The following is a 17,662-nucleotide window of genomic DNA, read 5'->3' on the forward strand; positions in this document are numbered from 1 at the left end:
CATGGAACATGTTCTAAAACGGACTACATTTTAGGGCATAAAGCAAACGTGCAGATTAAGAAACACTGAAATTATTCCCTGCATTCTCTCAGACCACAGGGCATAAAAGTGAACACCAATCTCCACCAATGAAAACCCTGTAAGTCATGGAGACTGAACAACACATTGTTGAACCGCCAATGGGTCATCGAGGAGATCAGAACAGAAATTCAACAGTTTATGAAATTTAACAAAAAGGAGCACATAAAATACCAGTTCCTTTGGGACACAGCAAAGGCAATACTCAGAGGAAAATTTATAGCTCTGAGTTCCTACATTAACAAATTGGAAAAATCACAAACCAACAATTTAATGGTGCACTTTACACTCTTGGAAAAAGAGCAACAAATCAATTCTAATTCCAGTAGAAGGAAGCAAATTATTAAAATCAAAGCAGAATAAAATGAATTGGAGTCCCCCAAAACTACAGAAAGAATCAACAAAACAAGGAATTAGTTCTTTGAAAAAATTAACAAAATTGACAGACACTTAGCAAATCTTACCAAAAAAAGAAGGAAACACACACAAATAAACAAAATCAAGGATGAGAATGGAAAATACCATGACAGAAATCACCAAGATCCAAAGCATCATAAGGGAATACTTTTCAAACGTTTATGCCAACAAATTTGAGAATCTAGAAGAGATGAATTTCTAGCCGATATTAACATACCCAAACTGAACCAAGAAGACCTAATCCAACTAAACAGACCTATTTCAAGTACTAAAATACAAATGGCAATACAAGACCTCCCATCAAAAAAAAACCCAAGACCTAATGGATTCACAGCTGAATTCTCTAAGGCCTTCAAGGTAGAGCTCACACCAATACTCCTCAAGCTCTTCAATGAAACTGAAAACAAAGGCTCACTGCCAAACTCATACTATGAAGCCACCATAACCCTCATCCCAAAACCAGACAAAGACTCATCAAAGAAAGACAACGATGTTCATTGCAGCACTATTTACCATAGCAAAGATATGGAACCAACCCAGATGCCCCTCAGTTGATGAGTGGATCAACAAGATGTGGTATTTACACACAATGGAATTCTATGCTGCTGTCAGAACAACATCGCCCCATTTGTAAGGAAATGGAAAGACATAAAAAAATTATATTAAGTGAAGTAAGCCAGACTCAAAGGAACATAGGCTCAATGGTTTCCCTCATCTGACATAATCAGTAGAAACCTTGGGCTCTCATAGCAGAGATTTGCAATAGAGCAAAACCTAGATACATAAGGCCATATGGTATGACGCTAAATGAAAGGACCTCTAGGATATAGAAACAAAAGCCATGCAATGAGTGATTGTTGTCCTTAATCTACTATGTTATCTCTCATCTCTTTTGCTGTCCCTTGGTTATTACAATATTTCACCTTGTTATCTGATATATTTTATATGTGCTTAATTGGTTATTTGAAATTGGATAGGGAAGGGGGGAAATCAAGATGAGTGGGGGGCAAAGGGGAGACAAATGGGGACCATGGCATGAGACAGAGTATCAATGTGAAGTAATGCACCTTCTATCTGGTGAATATAATGTAACCTTTCTGTTAATTACAATAAAAATTATATGAAAAAAGAAAGAGAACTATAGATCCATTTATTTGATGAATATCGATGCAAAACTTCTCAACAAAAAACTGGCCAAACATCTTCAGCAACTCATCAAAAAATTATACATTATGATCAAACAGGATTCATCACAGGGATGCAAAGCTGGTTCCATATGCACAAGTCAATTAATATAATTCATCACATCAATAGGAGCAAGGACAAGAATCACATGATTGTCTCAATAGATGTAGAAAAGGCATTTGAGTAGATCCAACACCTTTTTATGCTAAAAGCTCTGGAGAAACTAGGAATCCATGAAACATTCCTCAATATTACAACAAAGGCTGTGTATGACAAACCCAGAGCTAGCATTATACTTAATGGTGAAAAGCTTAAAGCCATTCCCACTAAAATCAGGAATGAGACAAGGATGCCCACTCTCTCCACTCCTAATATAGTATTAGAATTCCTAGCCAGAGCAACAAGGCAAGAAGCAAGCACAAAGGGGATCCAAATAGGGAAAAAAGAAGTGAAACTTTCCCTCTTTGCAGATGACATGATTCTGTATTTAAAGAACCCTACAGACTCCACTCCCAAGTTGCTTGAGCTGATTCAAAACTTTGGCAAGGTAGCAAGGTATAAAATTAACTCTCAACAATCAATCACCTTCCTGTATGCTAACAAGAGGAGCGATGACCCAATCAGGAAAAGCAACTCCTTTTGCAATAGCCTCAAAGAAAATAAAGTACCTAAGAATTAACTTAACTAAGAATGTAAAGGAGCTTTTTGATGAAAACTTTAAAATCCTGAAAAAGGAAATTAAAGCAGAACTGAGGAAATGGAAAAACCTCCCATACTCCTAGATTGGAATAATTAACATCGCGAAAATGGCAATCCTGCCAAAAGCTATCTACAAATTCAACGCAATACCCATCAATATCCCAATGTCATTCTTTAAGGAAATAGAAGAGGCAATCCAAAATTTCATATGGAATAATAAAAGACCCTGTATAGCAAAAACACTTCTTAGCAGAAAGAACAGCACAGGAAGAATTTCAATACCAAATTTTAGACTCTATTACAGAGCTATAGTAACCAAAACAGCTTGGTACTGGCACAAAAACAGGTCTGACGACCAATGGAGTAGAACTGAAGACCCAGAAATCAACCCACAGATCTATGGCCACTTAATCTTTGATAAGTGAGTCAAAAAAAATAGAATGGAAGAAAGACAGCCTCTTCAATAAGTGGTGCTGGTAGAACTGGTTAAACACCTCCAGAAAACTAAAGTTGGATCCTTCTATGCCACCCTGAACCAGGATTAACTCCAAATGGATCAAAGACCTTGAGGTAAAAGCAGATACACTGAAAACTTTATAAGAAGGAATTGGAGATACACAGGTCTCCTTTGCACAGGTTGAAACTTTCTAAATAAAGACCCAGAAACACAACAAATTAAAGAAAGTTTTGACAAATGGAACTGCATTAAACCGCAGAGCTTCTGTATGCAAAGGACATAGCCAACAAGTTAAATAGCCCACAGAGTGGAAAAAGATCTTCACTAACCATACAACAGACAAGGGCCTAATATCTAAAATATATCAACAGCTCTAAAAATTGAATCACTCCAAAACTAATCTTCAAAGAAACAACCATCCCATTAAAAGATGGGCCGAAGACTTAAAGAGAGCCTTCTGTGAAGGAGAAATAAGAATGGTCTATAGACACATAAAGAAATGCTCGACATCTCTGTCCATAAAAGAAATGAAAATCAAAACAACTCTGAGGTTCCACCTCACTCCAGTTAGAATGGTCATTATTAAGAAATCTAATAACAGATGCTGGAGGGGATGTGGCCAGGAAGGATCACTACTTCACTGTTGGTGGGAGTGTAAATTTGTTCAACCACTATGGAAAGCAGCATGGTGCTTCCTCAAAAGACTAAACATAGAGTTCCCCTATGACCCAGCAATTCCACTACTTGGCATTTACCCAATCGTCCAGAAACAAGGACATACTAAATTCACTAACACAATGATGTTCATTGCAGCACTATTTACGATAGCGAGGATATGGAACCAACCCAAATGACCCGGTATTTATCCACAATGGAATTCTATGCTGCCATCAGAATGAACCCTATTTGTAAGGAAATGGAAAGACTTGGAAGAAATCATATTAAGTGAAGTAATTCAGACCCAAAGGAACAGGCCCAATGGTTTCCCTTGTTTTGTAATAATTAGTATAAACCTTGGATGCTCCTAGCAGAGAATTACAATAGCTCAAAAGCTAGATACATAAGGCCATATAGGATGAGACTAAATGAAAGGACCTCCAGGATATACAAACAATAGCTATATAATGTGTGATAATTGTTCTTAATGTGTTACGTTATTTCTCATCTCTGTTGTTATCTTTTGGTTATTCTCATATTGTCACAGTATCTTGCCTTGTAATCTGGTATACTGTATATATGTTTATTTGTTTATTTGAAATGGGGAAAGGAAGGAGAGAAAACAAGATGAGGAGAGGGGTTGGGGGAGGGAAATGGGGACAAAAACATGAGAAGGGGTATCAATATATGAAGTAATATACCTTCTATTTGGCGAATATAACTGTAACCCCACTATTAATTACAATAAAAAATATAAAAATATACTAGGAAATTCCAAGAAAGGAACAGGAAAAATAAATATTGTTCTTTTTTTTTTTTTTTTGCCAGTCCTGGGCTTGAGCTCAGGGCCCGAGCACTGTCCTTGGACTTTCTCAAGGCTAGAGCTCTACCACTTGAGCCTCAGCACCACTTCCGGCTTTTTTTTTTCTATATGTGGTACCGAGGAATTGAACCCGGGTCTTCATGCATGCTAGGCAAGCACTTTAACCACTAGGCCAAACTCCCGGCCCCTTTTTTGTTTTTTTTTCTGGCAGCCCTGGGGCTAGGGGCTTGAGTGCTGTCCCTCAGCTAGTTTGCTCAAGGCTAACACTCTACGGCCGGGAGTTTGGCCTCAATAAATATTGTTCTTGAAAGACCAACTATTTACAAAAAATGACTGGCTTGGAGTGTGACCTAGTGGTAGAGTGCTTGCCTAGCATGTGCGAAACCCTGGGTTCCATTCCTCAGTACTGAATACACAGAAAAGCCAGAAGTGGTGCTGTGGCTCAAGTAATAGAGAGCTAGCCTTGAGAAAGCCCAAGGACAGTGTCGAGGCCCTGAGTTCAAACCCCAGGACTGGCAAATAAAACGAGACTGGACTATTTTGGATAGATGCTATCAGTAAAAGGATATCTACAGTTACATTCACCAGGTAGACTGCTGTGTTTTCATTTTAGAGTTTACATCTGAACATGTTAGCTTTGTAAGGCTTTCATTTGTGGCCAAATTTGTGGGCCCCAGGCTTAACACTACTGTGCTATGTATAGATTTTGCCTCTCATTCACCACCATTACCAAAAATAACTGACAGTTTTCAACATTATGTAATGAAAATTATAATTATTTTTATGTAATGTAAAACATGGAGTTTTAGTGCAAATACTTGGTTTAAAGTTTATTTATATTTATTTTGATGCATGCTAGCAACCTGAGAGGGAGATATATGGTAAACTTTCCAACTCCAAAGCACCTCCTTTTACAATTGCTGGCTTTCTTTCTCATCCTAGGGTATAAAGAAAAAGGCAGAATTCTCAGTTTTGTAATGATGCTGGAATTCTCTAAAAAGCTTTACAAAAACTATTCAGCAAGAGTAACTGCAGACTAAGTCTAATGCCAAAAGATCTGTGGCTACCTGAAATGCTTCTGAGATGCTAATGGGCCAGGACACACCTCTTCTGAAATAAGGAAAACATCCCATACATTTTTGAGTTCTTTATTTGCATTTCAAAACTTATGAGATTAATGGAAATGAAAGGGAAAAGGGCAGAGCAAATTCATTTTCTTCTCTCTTGGTTGGATACCTGGTAATGGCAGCCAATTTGAAGGAGTCATGCACTGTTTTCTTTAGCAAATCCAATTACTTTTGAGATTTGAAGAAGGAGGTTGCACTGCCTGGTTGTGTTTGTCTATGGAATTGTGACTTTAAATCCAGTCCTCAGAGAATTAAAAAAAAATAGCCATGTCCATTATCAATCGACTTTACTATGTATTAGGTCCTTTAATACTGTGACAAAATGAGGAAATTATTATAAGTATTGAGCTAATCAATTTAGTGGCACTGGAAATTTAGAATGCTCAGTAAAATTGACTTTTCCTTGTGAGATAAAATGGCCCCTTTAATCTTAATAAGGCCTACATTTCATTATTTGCCAGTCATTTTGGGGATTTTTGCCTCTTAAATTTCAGGAACAATTCTAGCCCAACAGTTAAGCAATAATGATAATCTCCAACTTTAATAGTCTAATTAATCAGTGGCAATGCCCAGCTGTCAACACTTCAATTTTGTCCAGATAAAGGTTAAAAGAGTTACACTCTAGGGCTCATATGTGTAGTGCGCCCATTGACCTGATGCAAGACCCTAGCTGGGTTGCCCTCCTGGAATCATAAGACAAACAAACACTGGCACTCTAAAAATATTTGTCCATTAATTTCCAAGCTGTGAATATGTCATCTCACTTGGAGAAAGGGATTTTTCTCAGAAGTAATAATTTTGAGGTAGGAGATTATTCATGCAAGCCATTACAATCACAAGGATCCTAATAAGGACAAGAGGATTGCAGGAGAGTGAAAGATGTGACAAAAGAAGCAGATGTATCAGTGATAGTGCATCCTGAGAAAGGAAGGAGGCTTCTGGAAGTTGTGCCTTTGCCTGCAAGACAGTTCTTCCTTGGAGTTTCCTTAAGGAACGCAACCCCGCCTATACTCTTATTAAGCAGATTTTATACTTCTGACCTACACAGCAAGTGTGTATTCTATCAAGTCATTAAATGTGTGGTAGAAACAGAGAATATGCAGCTGTGTTTCATCTGTACAAGATAAATGATCAGTACTTACACTGAGCCACTTGAAAAACACTATTAAAACCATTCAATGCTCTTGGACTTTATATAGTCATATTCATTCTTTCTTGGGCAAGGTAAACAGCCTTAGAGGTGAAATAGTTGTAGTAAATTTCTAGAACTTGCATAATTTCTTGTCTTGTATAATTGGGAGTTTATACTCTGACCAATGTTTGTTAAAAACCACTGCACTATATTCCTTCTAACTACTATTATACTCCCCGCTTCTACAAGTTTGCCTTCTATAGGTATAACATGGAAGTAAGACCATATAGTATCTTTCTTTTTGTGTCTGGCTTATTTCACCATAAAATTTATGATACATGTGATATCTATATCACATATACATACATATGATATCTCTAAGTATACCACAATATCATACATATGCATCATATACACAGTGCATCTACATGCATGCCATATATATGGATGACATGCAGCATGATATACCAGAAATGTGATAATACTGCATGCTTAAATATTGAATTGGGAGGTATGCTACAAGAGCCTGTCTTTGAAGATTCCTCATGATGGCAGTGATTTTTTTTAAAGAGAAGTAGGTAAGGTAGGACAGATATTGATTAGCTTGTTGTGATTATTACTTATTTTATAATATATGGAAATACTGAAACACCCTACTCACTGCTTTAAATATGTGTTTTGTCAGTTATTCAATAAAATTGTGCAGAATTATGAAAATTTTGAATTTTATGAAAATTTTGCACTTTGTATCTCTATCTTCCAAGTAGCTGGGATAAGAGGCATCACACCTGGTCTTTTTCTGAGAAGTGGTTTTGCTGTATTGTCTAAGCTGGTATCAAAGTTCTGGGATCAATAAATTCTCTTGTATCAGTCTTCTGGCAATATGAGACTACAGGTGTATTTTACCCTACTTGTCTCAGTCTCTAAATAATAAATTATTGGAAAAAATTAGATGAATATACTGAAAAAAGAATCAAGAGTCCTGAAATAAATCCATGTACTGATAAGAAATTTAACTATTGGCAAGTGGGGAAAATGAGCTAATATACCGGTAGTGTGTTATAGAAATTACTAAAAAGACAGTGTCCACACATATTTTTAAATCTAAAAAAACATACAAAAGAACTGGAATAAAATAGAGACTATTAGCATGTTTTAACAAGGGAGACTCCCCACTCTAACTGACCTGAACATTAAACACTTTTCTAGTATTAAAGGCACATAAATAAGGTTTCATAATGGTTCCATTATATGTAATAGACAAATGAATAAGATATAAGGAGTTCCTACAAATCATTTTTATGAAGTGGCAGTGGATATGAATGGGCAATTTGCAAAGGAAAAACAGTTACTGCTCAAGCTTAGAAGTAATTGGGGAAATGCAAATTAGAACAATGAGATATCAACTTTTCATCCATCACACAGACACAACAACAAATCCCAGATAATATTAATCATTGGCTATGATACATAAAAGAACTCCTGAAATACAGCCAAGTGTAAATGTGTGTTTTCAAGGCTCTGGTACCATAACCACTGCTCTAGGTGCTCTTATTGAGGCACTTTACTGTGACAGGCTATGAAGAGGCACACACAAATGGGCTGTAGTAACAGAACTTGTAATAACAGACCATAAGCAATCTCAAGGTCCATCAAAAGGGGCTTGCTCTAAATCAGTTTCAGTAAATCTGTACCACACAATATTTTGCTGCTGTGTAGAAAGAGGATGAAAACCTCTATAGGGTAGCCAGACGATCAAGTATATGTTGTTAAGGGAAGTAAAAATAAGCTTAAAATGGAATTTATTATTGTGATAAGAGCAGTGAATAATTATTTCAAATAATTCATTTTAGAAGGTTGTAATATTGTTATTCACCAATAATATTTATGTATTATGGCAATCTGGAAAAAATTCAATTACTAAAAAATGTTTTGAGAACTGTACAATTAAAAGTTAAAAACTACACATGAAGATATACACATGTAATTCACAGGAACAATAACCTAAACTCTTGATTGTAATCTCTGGCTTGGGATATAGATTATGGTGGGGTATAGACTAGTTCAATTTAATTTTGTGACTGATTTTTCTGTTTTTTTTCCCCCTTAGGAAGCATAGAAATCACATTTAAGGTCTTAAAAATATGTTAAGCTTTAAGAAAAGATTTTCAAGAGAAGCTAAATATCACGTCTTAATTCTAAGATGTTCATTTTAGGGTAGATCATTCATTTATTACAGCTTTTCAGGAAAAAATAGACTAGGTCATATAATCCCATCGAGTGTGATTGCAAGATGTGACTGTAAGATGTGTTTCAATCTCACAAATGTTTTTAGATAAAATGACAGGTATAACAAGCTTCACATTTTGCAGAATATGAAGTAGATAAGAAAGACAGCTAGCTTGAGTCTTCCCTTTTGATGAACAAATGTGTGCTTGTAGAATGCTGAAGGTTAGATTCACATGCTGAAGACAGGAATACTGGCAGCAGAGAGTACACCCAAGTTCACCTCAAATGTCTACACCAGCAGACTGCATCCCCCACAGTGATGTAAGAACTCACCTTATTTGGAAATGGAAATTTGCTTGGTTCTACTTTGCCAGGTGCTTGAATAGCAGAAAGTGGTGGAAGCCAGGTCATTTCCTAGAGAAAGGGATAAAAACCAACACTACTGTGATATAAGGAATATGCAGCCAGGAACATGTAGAATAGCTGTCCAGATGCCACGATAAGGCCTGAGAAGGACAGTAGTGAACAGATATTAACAGATATGTATTAAAGGATGAGAACCCCAATTTCGTGATTTTTTTTCCTAATGTGGTAAGTTCTCAGTTCCTTGGCCATTCCATCTGTTAGGAAAGTCTCAGATTCCCATTTTCATTTCATTTAAAGCCTCCTTACAAAGAGTAGTATAGGTACTACTGAAAATGCCATAAAAGTGGGGGGAGCAATTCCAGAATTACTCCACAGCATTCACATGATGACTCTTTAGGTGTCTTTATTGCAGTAACAATAGCTATACTATTAGAGATAAAGAGTAAATTCCCACTAAGTTCCACCATAACTTCGGTCTTCCTAAAGACTGGTGAAAGAATGGTGTCAAGTTTTGGGTTTTTTTGTTTTTCAGTTGTGGGCTTAGACTCTGGGCCTGGGTCCTGTCCCTGAGCTCTTCAGCTCGAGGCTACCACCCTATTCCCTTGCCACTTCTAGTTTTCTAGTGGTTAATTGGAGATAAGAGTCTCATAGTCTTTAGTGTCTTCAGTGCCCAGGCTGGCTTTGAATGGCGATCCTCCGATCTCAGCCTCCTGAGTAGCTAGGATTACAGGCGTGAGCCACCTCACCTGTCTTGATGTCAAGCTTTATATAAGGAAGTACTAACAACAAAGGAGCTCCGGAGGCAGTAATTTGTCATGTACTTTTTGACAGACACTGTTAGTAACCATAATATAGAGAGGGGGCTGTTTTATTTCCTTCTGGTATTCTTACTCAGTCCTTTCTTCCCCATTGTCATCAATAACTGTTTCTAGGATTAAAGTAACTTCTAATGACCAGGAAGGTAATAGGAAATAAGTAACAGGTTTTCACCCTCTGTTTTTGGTTTGCTTACACTTTCAAACCATAATTGATTCATTTTAAGAATATGGAGACATTTCTTTCTTGAGGGAGGATGTTTCCTTACCTCTTTTTGTTGTGTGAGAAGTTGACAAGGGAGGCTGCTAGATTCGGGAAATTATAGGATAGCCACATGCTTTCTCCCAAGCTCTTAGATGAGGTAATGTTTAAACACCACATAAACATAACATCTCTCCCTATTGTGACACATGTGCCACAGGCAGCAGGAAGATAAAGCAAGCACGCTTTCACAGTGTCCTTATCCAGTCTTCAGTCACTACAGATTCCTCTGGAAAGCAAAAGGGGACCCATCTCTTCCTCATCTCACCTCTTGCTCCCTAAGTATTTCCACTGTCCTTGCTGTTAAGCAGTACTGTCAGCTGTACCTCCAGAGTGACATCTGACTTTGTTCATGGAGTTAAGGTTCTGGCCATCATCCTCAAATGAGTGGGCAGCTTGTGGAAGAAGTGGTCAGATCTTACCTTGATTGTTGCCACCCAATTAAGAAAGCTACAAAGATACATATGAGTTTCCTTCAGCCCCCTAACCTTGCCATTCCTCCCCCAGCTCCTCCACAAAGTTTCTAATTCTTCTCTTTTATTTAAATTACTGGCTAGGATGTGCATTCGCTGTAAGTGGCAAATCTTTGGTAGAGGAAGTTGAGTCATTGATTGCAAACACTTGAACTGATTTTTCTTTTCCTCCCTTTGGACTGTTTGATGTGTCTCTAAGGCCATCCCACTCTTAATCAGCCACTCAGTAGCTTCCTTCCTTTGCAGTCATTCTCTGTCTTAAATAATTTAGACTGTGTGATCCTTAGGGAACATAACAGATAAACACAAACTAATGACTTGATTAAACATTAGACTTGCAATACAACCCCCAGCATGTCCATGTTAATCTTGTGCAAATTGTCCTATGCTTTCTTTCTATGCATTTTCATGTCTTTATATGTTTAGTTTATGTTTAACTACTATAAAACCAAAAAGATAAACGACTACTTCAGTATTCTACAGCAATAAATGTGAAGAGAAAGTCCATAAACACATAATAGTATTTTGTTTGCTGGTGACTTTCTTTAACTGACACTTTCACTTTCAGGTTAAAATTTGTTTAATGCACAATTTATCCAAGAAAAAAATTGAAAACAAGCTTTCAGAAAGTGCTAATCTTTCTACTTTAAGGGTAGAAATGGTATTCTCCTGATCTTTGAACTCAACCTTAACCACCCAACAGACAGCTGGCTTGAAGACCATCTCCACATAGTAGGAATCACCATTAGGTCAATTAAAAAATACTCCTAGCTGGGTGCGGTGACTCAGGCCTGTAATCCTAGCTACTCAGGAGGCTGAGATCTGAGGATCGCAGTTCAAAGCCAGTCTGGTCACTAAAGACAGTGAGATTCTTATCTCCAATTAATCACTAGAAAACCAGAAGTGGTCTGTGGCTCAATGGGTAGTGTGGTAGCCTTGAGCTGAAGAGCTCAGGGACAGTGTCCAGGCCCAGAGTTCAAGCCCCATAACCCACAAAAACAAAAAAAAATACTCCTAAAATTTCCAATTTGGGATCAAGCCCTAAGTTCTTTTTCTTTTATTTTTTTTACTTGTTAAAAGTTTTATTAGGTTTCACTATAAAAACATTCCAATAAGTGATCTATAATATCTAAGTTCTATGTTTACTAAATAAGTAAAACATTTTTTAAATCATTCCTTTACAACCAGCAAAAAATCAGAAGAATAAAGACCAATTCTTTCCCCAGTGGGAGAATTAATTAAACCTGTTGGGTCAGTAAACCATTGATCAGCTGTATTTAAGCATACCATTTACTTTAAATTTAGTATTCATACTTACTACAATTAGTTTTTCTATTTTACACTGTAAGAAATCTAAATAATCTAACTGTAAATAAAATCGCAAGAGCCAACAAGTAATTAAGATTACAGAAGGCTAGAGCTAAGATAGTGTTTCAAGTGCAGCTATTGAAATTGATCAATACCCTCACAGCCTGATTAGGAAAATGACCAATGAAAGTTAAATTTATTCAAATCCTCCTTTTGTCTTCTCTGATCCTATGCCTGGGCTACTAAGGAAAAGGCCATAACATATCATGGTAATGGTATGGGTTTGAGACACAGGCTCATTGGGCCCTTCATAAGAGATGGTAATCCATGTATTTCTGATCACTTTCCTATTCTCCTCTTCCAGGTTCCTCAGATATGAGTCCCGTGTTTTGGTGGCTCTCCTGGAGCATCAGTTTTGTCCTCTCACATAAAACTGGTGGTCTTGCTTCTCCTGGTTTTTTTTTTTTTTGTGTGCCAATCCGAGGGCCTGAACTAGTGCTCTACCACTGAGTCACAACTCCAGTTTTTTTTTTGTTTTTGTTTTTTCTTTTTGGGTGGCTAGTTTGAGCAAAGAATCTCACTGCCTGGGCTGGCCTTAAACCATGACCCCCGGGTCTCAGTTCCTGAGTAGGTAAGATTACAGGGGTGAGCCAAAGGCACACACACACACACACACACACACACACACACACACACACACACACACACTCACTCTCTTAAGTTTCAATGATTCCTACCTATAGCCTCCATCTCTCCTGCTCCTCTGTCTTGGGGTATATAGTACTATAAATTCCCCACTGGTATCTTTTTAATGTCCATCTTTTCTTTGTGAGATTTTTTGGGGGGGCAGTCCTGGGCTTAAGCTCAGGGCCTGAGAACTGTCCTTAGATTTTTCTCAAGTCTAGAACTCTACCACTTGAGCCTCAGCACCACTTCTGGCTTTTTCTAAGTATGTGGTACCAAGGAATAGAACCCGGGTCTTTGTGCTTGCTAGGCAAGCACTCTATCACTAGGCCAAACTCCCGGCCCCCATCTTTTCTTCTTTACTGACTACTTTCCTTAAGAAGTTCCAGGTCTCAAATCCTTCCTGACACTGTAACCCAGCTCCAGCCTCTCTTTATTTCTCAATTTCAAAGTAATATACAGCTTTCCCAAAGAACCTTTTATATTTTCTGCTTTCTCAACTCTCTTCAACTCTTTCTTGACTCATCCCTGTTTTGTTACTAATTATATATAATCTCCATATAAATGTAGGTATACCAAGTCGACGAATAATAAAATGGTTGAGTGTAATCTGTAATCTCAGCAACCAGAGAGGTATTGGGAAGATAGCAGTTTAAGACCACCCTACACAAAAGTGAGAATCTAACTCAAGAGCTGGCTGTGGTGGTGTACTCCTGGTATCCAGCAGTATAGGAAGTCTGTCTGGATTCCACTTTCTGGATATTTTCTTCTGGAAAAACAAGTTTACAGCACCATGGCATACTGTTTTTATTGGCTGAGACGTTTGAGCTCAGGGTGGTCTGAAACCATGATTGTCCTGGTCTCTGCCTCCTGAGTAGCTAGAGTTATAGGAATAAGCCACTGTGCCTAGCCCCTATTCTTTTACCAAAACCTTTTCCTTCCCCCTCACAGTTTGTTGAATGTTTTTATTTTTTTCAGCCTTGTCACTAGTGTTCATCTCCCTGGGTGATCTTATGTATTTATCACTGGAGCTTTAGCGACTTTCTAGTCTGTGTGTGATGCCTAAATATATGTATACTACTTTAGATAAATATATGTATACTACTTTAGATGTCTACTGTGCTTTCAAACTGATATTCCACAGTCAATCTGAATATTCATATTTAAGGTTGGTAATCTATTGTCAGAAAAACTTCCCTCTTGTCTTTTAGATCCTTGTTAAATGTACCAACTTTGTGCAAATTAAATCTTTAAATCAGGATTGCATAGGATCATCTTAGAGTCTTTATCACTCTCTTCCTACCCACAAGTAAATATTTATTAAGTACTTAAAATACAAAATGTTTTACATGATTCATTTAACACAATTTCCTAAAAGCTCTGAAAGTTACAGCTTCTTATTTCTAGTTACTATAGAGAGCAAGTCACTCAGAGGTTAAATGGTGTGCTGATGTCCATCTGCAGCTGGGTGCTTCTCCATTGGTAAGAAGCACCTCGGTGCTGCTTGCCAAGCAAGGCCTATCTCATCTCACTGCGTTCCCAAGCCAATTCCTTAAAAATGTCAAGCTCTACAGGTGTGAGTTGCCTCTCCTAGATTCCTGTCTTTTGGACTGTCCATCCATCTGTCAAGACCCAGTTCTATTCCTCTTTATCTAAGATGCTCTTGTGGGTTAGTCCAGGATTTGCATCCAACCTTCCTTTGTGTCAAATTGCTCCATATAGATGGGGGGTATCTTTGAGAATTCTGGCCCCGTAATCTGTTAGGAACTGCTCAAGGGTGGACACTACATGGGACAGAGTGTGTCTTCGGGACATTTTTGAATGAATGTCAGGTTGAACAGCATCTCTGACATGTTTCTCCTTGCCTTACTATATGCTATTTGAATTACCATTCCAATCACACTGTCATTATTCTCAACCTGCCGATAGCTTCCTGATTCACTTTCCTCCTTTCGAAGTTAGTCCATCCTCCACACTGCTGTCAACTGAGTTTTACTAAAGTGCAGAACTAACCAAAAGTCTTTGCCACTGTGAAATCTTCATATAGCCTTCTTAATGTATGTAACAAAGATGATTAACAAGGACAAAGTTGCCTCTAGTTGAGTTTTAGGACAGTTCTATGCAAATTTTCTAATTTATGCCAACCCTGTACAGTACTTCATTATTAGAAGTGAGGAACTTAGAGCTCAGAAAGATTAATTGATTTATGTCAGGTCATTACACTCACAAATGTCACTGCTGGAGTGAGGCCATGAGTCTCCACTCTGCAGCATTTTCCCTCAAAGATCTCACCCTCGGATGTGGAATCTACACTAAGGTCCTTATTTTCATGCCTTTTTATTGCTCTGTAATACTCACCTGCAAGAAAAGTTGGTGTCTGCTTTTGCTACAGTGTGCCTCCTGGGTGAGAGCGTCCTCCTCTCATCCTACATGCTTCTAATGTCTTGCCATCCATTATAAGCTATCTGAAATGTCACTTATGTCTTGAGGCTGTTTCTTTTCATTACAATACGAGGTAAGAGTCCTTCTCAAGTACTCCAAACCACTTATGTTTTCCCCCCTTTCATAATAATTTGAACATTCTGTTACGTGCTATGACTTTATAAGAACATATCTTTACCTATATGTAATCTTTCTTTCCTTTACTTTTTACTTTCATACTGATTCTGAGGCTTGAACTCAGGGTCTAAGTGCGCTGAGCTTTTGCCTAAGGCTACTCTGTTACTGGAATAAAGCTCCACTTTCAGCTTTTTGATCATTACTTGGATTTATGAGTTCCACCGACTTTCTTGCCCATATTGGCTTCAAATCTCAATCCTGAGATCTTAGCCTCCTAAGTAGCTATGATTACAGGCCCGAGCCACTGGCACCTAGCCCTAATGATCTTAAATTGCATTCAGATTTACTCAACATAATCCCTTACAGAAGAATTGTAAATTTCTTTGGATAAGAGTATATCTACTTACATTTGGCTACACTGGAGCATCTTACATACTAAGTGTTCAATATACACTTGTTAATTGAACTGAATAGCTGTACTCCAATGCAAACTTGCTTGTTGGTATTTAATTTTGCCTAAACATTTCCATGTAGTTTTTCCATGCAATAAATCCTACAAAATGGTAAAGGTGACAAAATTGCTTAAAACATTCAGGTGAGAAGAATATTCAAAAATATAAGAATTATACATACAGACCACTTAAACATATTTGTCATGTATTCCAAATGTGAACTATGTTATTTTATGTGCATATAAAATAAAATACAACTTACAGAGCACTGTAAAGATTTACTACCTATTGTAAGGACAGACATTTTCTTTTCTGTCTCTTACTTGGCTCTGTGAGTTCAGGTAAGTCAGTAGAGGCAGTAATTTTAACTTCTGGACTTTAGAGTCAATTGGATTTTACTTTTGGTGTCTTAGAACCAGGGAAATGGAGACATGAACTAGTCCATGGTTCATTCACACAAAAATTAAGTAAAATAATCCAGGGGACAATAGCATAGCTTCCTTTACATTTAAGCATTTAGAAAATATAGCACTGATTAACACCAAATTGAACTTCAAAATTCCTATCTCTAAAATGAGGAATAAAATGTGTTTCTGAGCCTTAGTTTGAGAAGCTAAATGATTTCTTGTCTCTCAAACCATTGCTCAGCATCTCCATTAACACAGAGGTCTGCTGAAAAAGCTGGCAATTGATGTGGCTTCACGTCAAAACTCCTCGTATCCAGAAATAAATTTTTTCTTCAATATGATATTGGATTAATCTTGCCATTTCACAATGAAAGGTAAAATAGAACTGCAGAGTAGAGCAGGGCTTTGTTTTCAGTTTCTGAATTAGATGAATCACTTGGCTTTTCAGTTCATTCACACATATTCTTCTTGGTATCACAATCTTATCAGAGGAGTGCCACTACTAACACAATATGATAATTTTATTATTCCCCTCCCCCCTCCGCCCCACAATCCTCCAAATGCCCAGTAGCTTACAGGAGCATTGCCACCTGGGGAAAAGGACAATACTTCCTAGCCTGGGCCTAGGGGCCCAGTACCCGCCCTGGGAGTAGGAAGAGAGAAGAGAAATCTTCCTTCCTAATGTGACTAAAGAGCATGTCCTGCTTGTTAAACCAACAACCACACATTCCTGGGGAAGACACCATACTGGCTCTCAGATGGGAGTTCTAGGTTCAGATGGGAAGGCTGGATGTACTACTCAACACATCCTAAGTCTCTAATCTGGCCTCACAATAAACATTAAGTAACAGTCTTACACTCGGGCTCTGCAACAGAAGGAAAAATACAGTGCAGTGTTACAACTGCTGAGCCCCTCAATCACATTCATCATCAGTGAGGAAAAAAAGTGGAGGATCAGTAGAATCAGTTGGAGAAGCAGCATTCAACTCAGGTTTTGCAGACTAACATACAAGTCATAACAATTGTTTTCATTAGCAACTACTCATAGAAGATTTCTGGCTGCAGGCAATAAATAAATAAATAGATAGATAGATAGATAGATAGATAGATAGATAGATAGTACCTTGAAAACTCTTGTTTTCATCTTACTGCTTAGACTGGTATAATGCCATGAAACAAAATTGCAACTGATTTGAACATAATACAACTAAGCAAATGTTCAGTAGGACTACTTAAAAAAAAAACCCACAGTGAAATCTTTCTTTAAACAAAAAAACTGAGGAATCGGGCCAATGTAAGGTCTACCCAGTCTGATAAAATGAGTCTCAGGAGCTGTACATTCATCCCTTAGTTTTTTAGACTTTTTAATCTAATTTTATTATTAAGTAATTGTATAAGGAGGCTATAATTCCATAAATCAGGTTATGAGACAATGCATCTATATCAATGTTACTCCTTCCATTGTTCTCTCTCTCCCATTTTCCCCCTCCCATCCCTACTTAAAGTTACACAGTTCGATGTTGGGGTTGACT

General features: G+C 37.6%; 1 protein-coding gene and 1 long non-coding RNA gene across 3 annotated transcripts in view; one reads left to right on the forward strand and one right to left on the reverse strand.

The window, feature by feature from the left end:
• The window catches only part of Aff3 (ALF transcription elongation factor 3), a 539,479-nt gene that overhangs the window by 175,258 nt on the left and 346,559 nt on the right, over nucleotides 1–17,662 (reverse strand). For both annotated transcript variants that reach the window (XM_090336509.1, XM_090336510.1), the window contains one exon: nucleotides 9,138–9,218. In XM_090336509.1, the coding sequence (XP_090192635.1) occupies nucleotides 9,138–9,218 (81 nt within the window). The remainder of the gene's footprint in view (nucleotides 1–9,137; nucleotides 9,219–17,662) is intronic.
• The window catches only part of LOC150060329 (uncharacterized), a 74,686-nt gene that overhangs the window by 55,573 nt on the left and 1,451 nt on the right, over nucleotides 1–17,662 (forward strand). The gene's annotated exons all lie outside the window — the stretch shown is intronic.

This window comes from Megascapheus bottae, chromosome 7 (genome assembly GCF_031878675.1).
Source record: "Megascapheus bottae isolate mThoBot1 chromosome 7, mThoBot2.hap1, whole genome shotgun sequence".
Classification (NCBI taxonomy): Eukaryota; Metazoa; Chordata; class Mammalia; order Rodentia; family Geomyidae; genus Megascapheus; species Megascapheus bottae.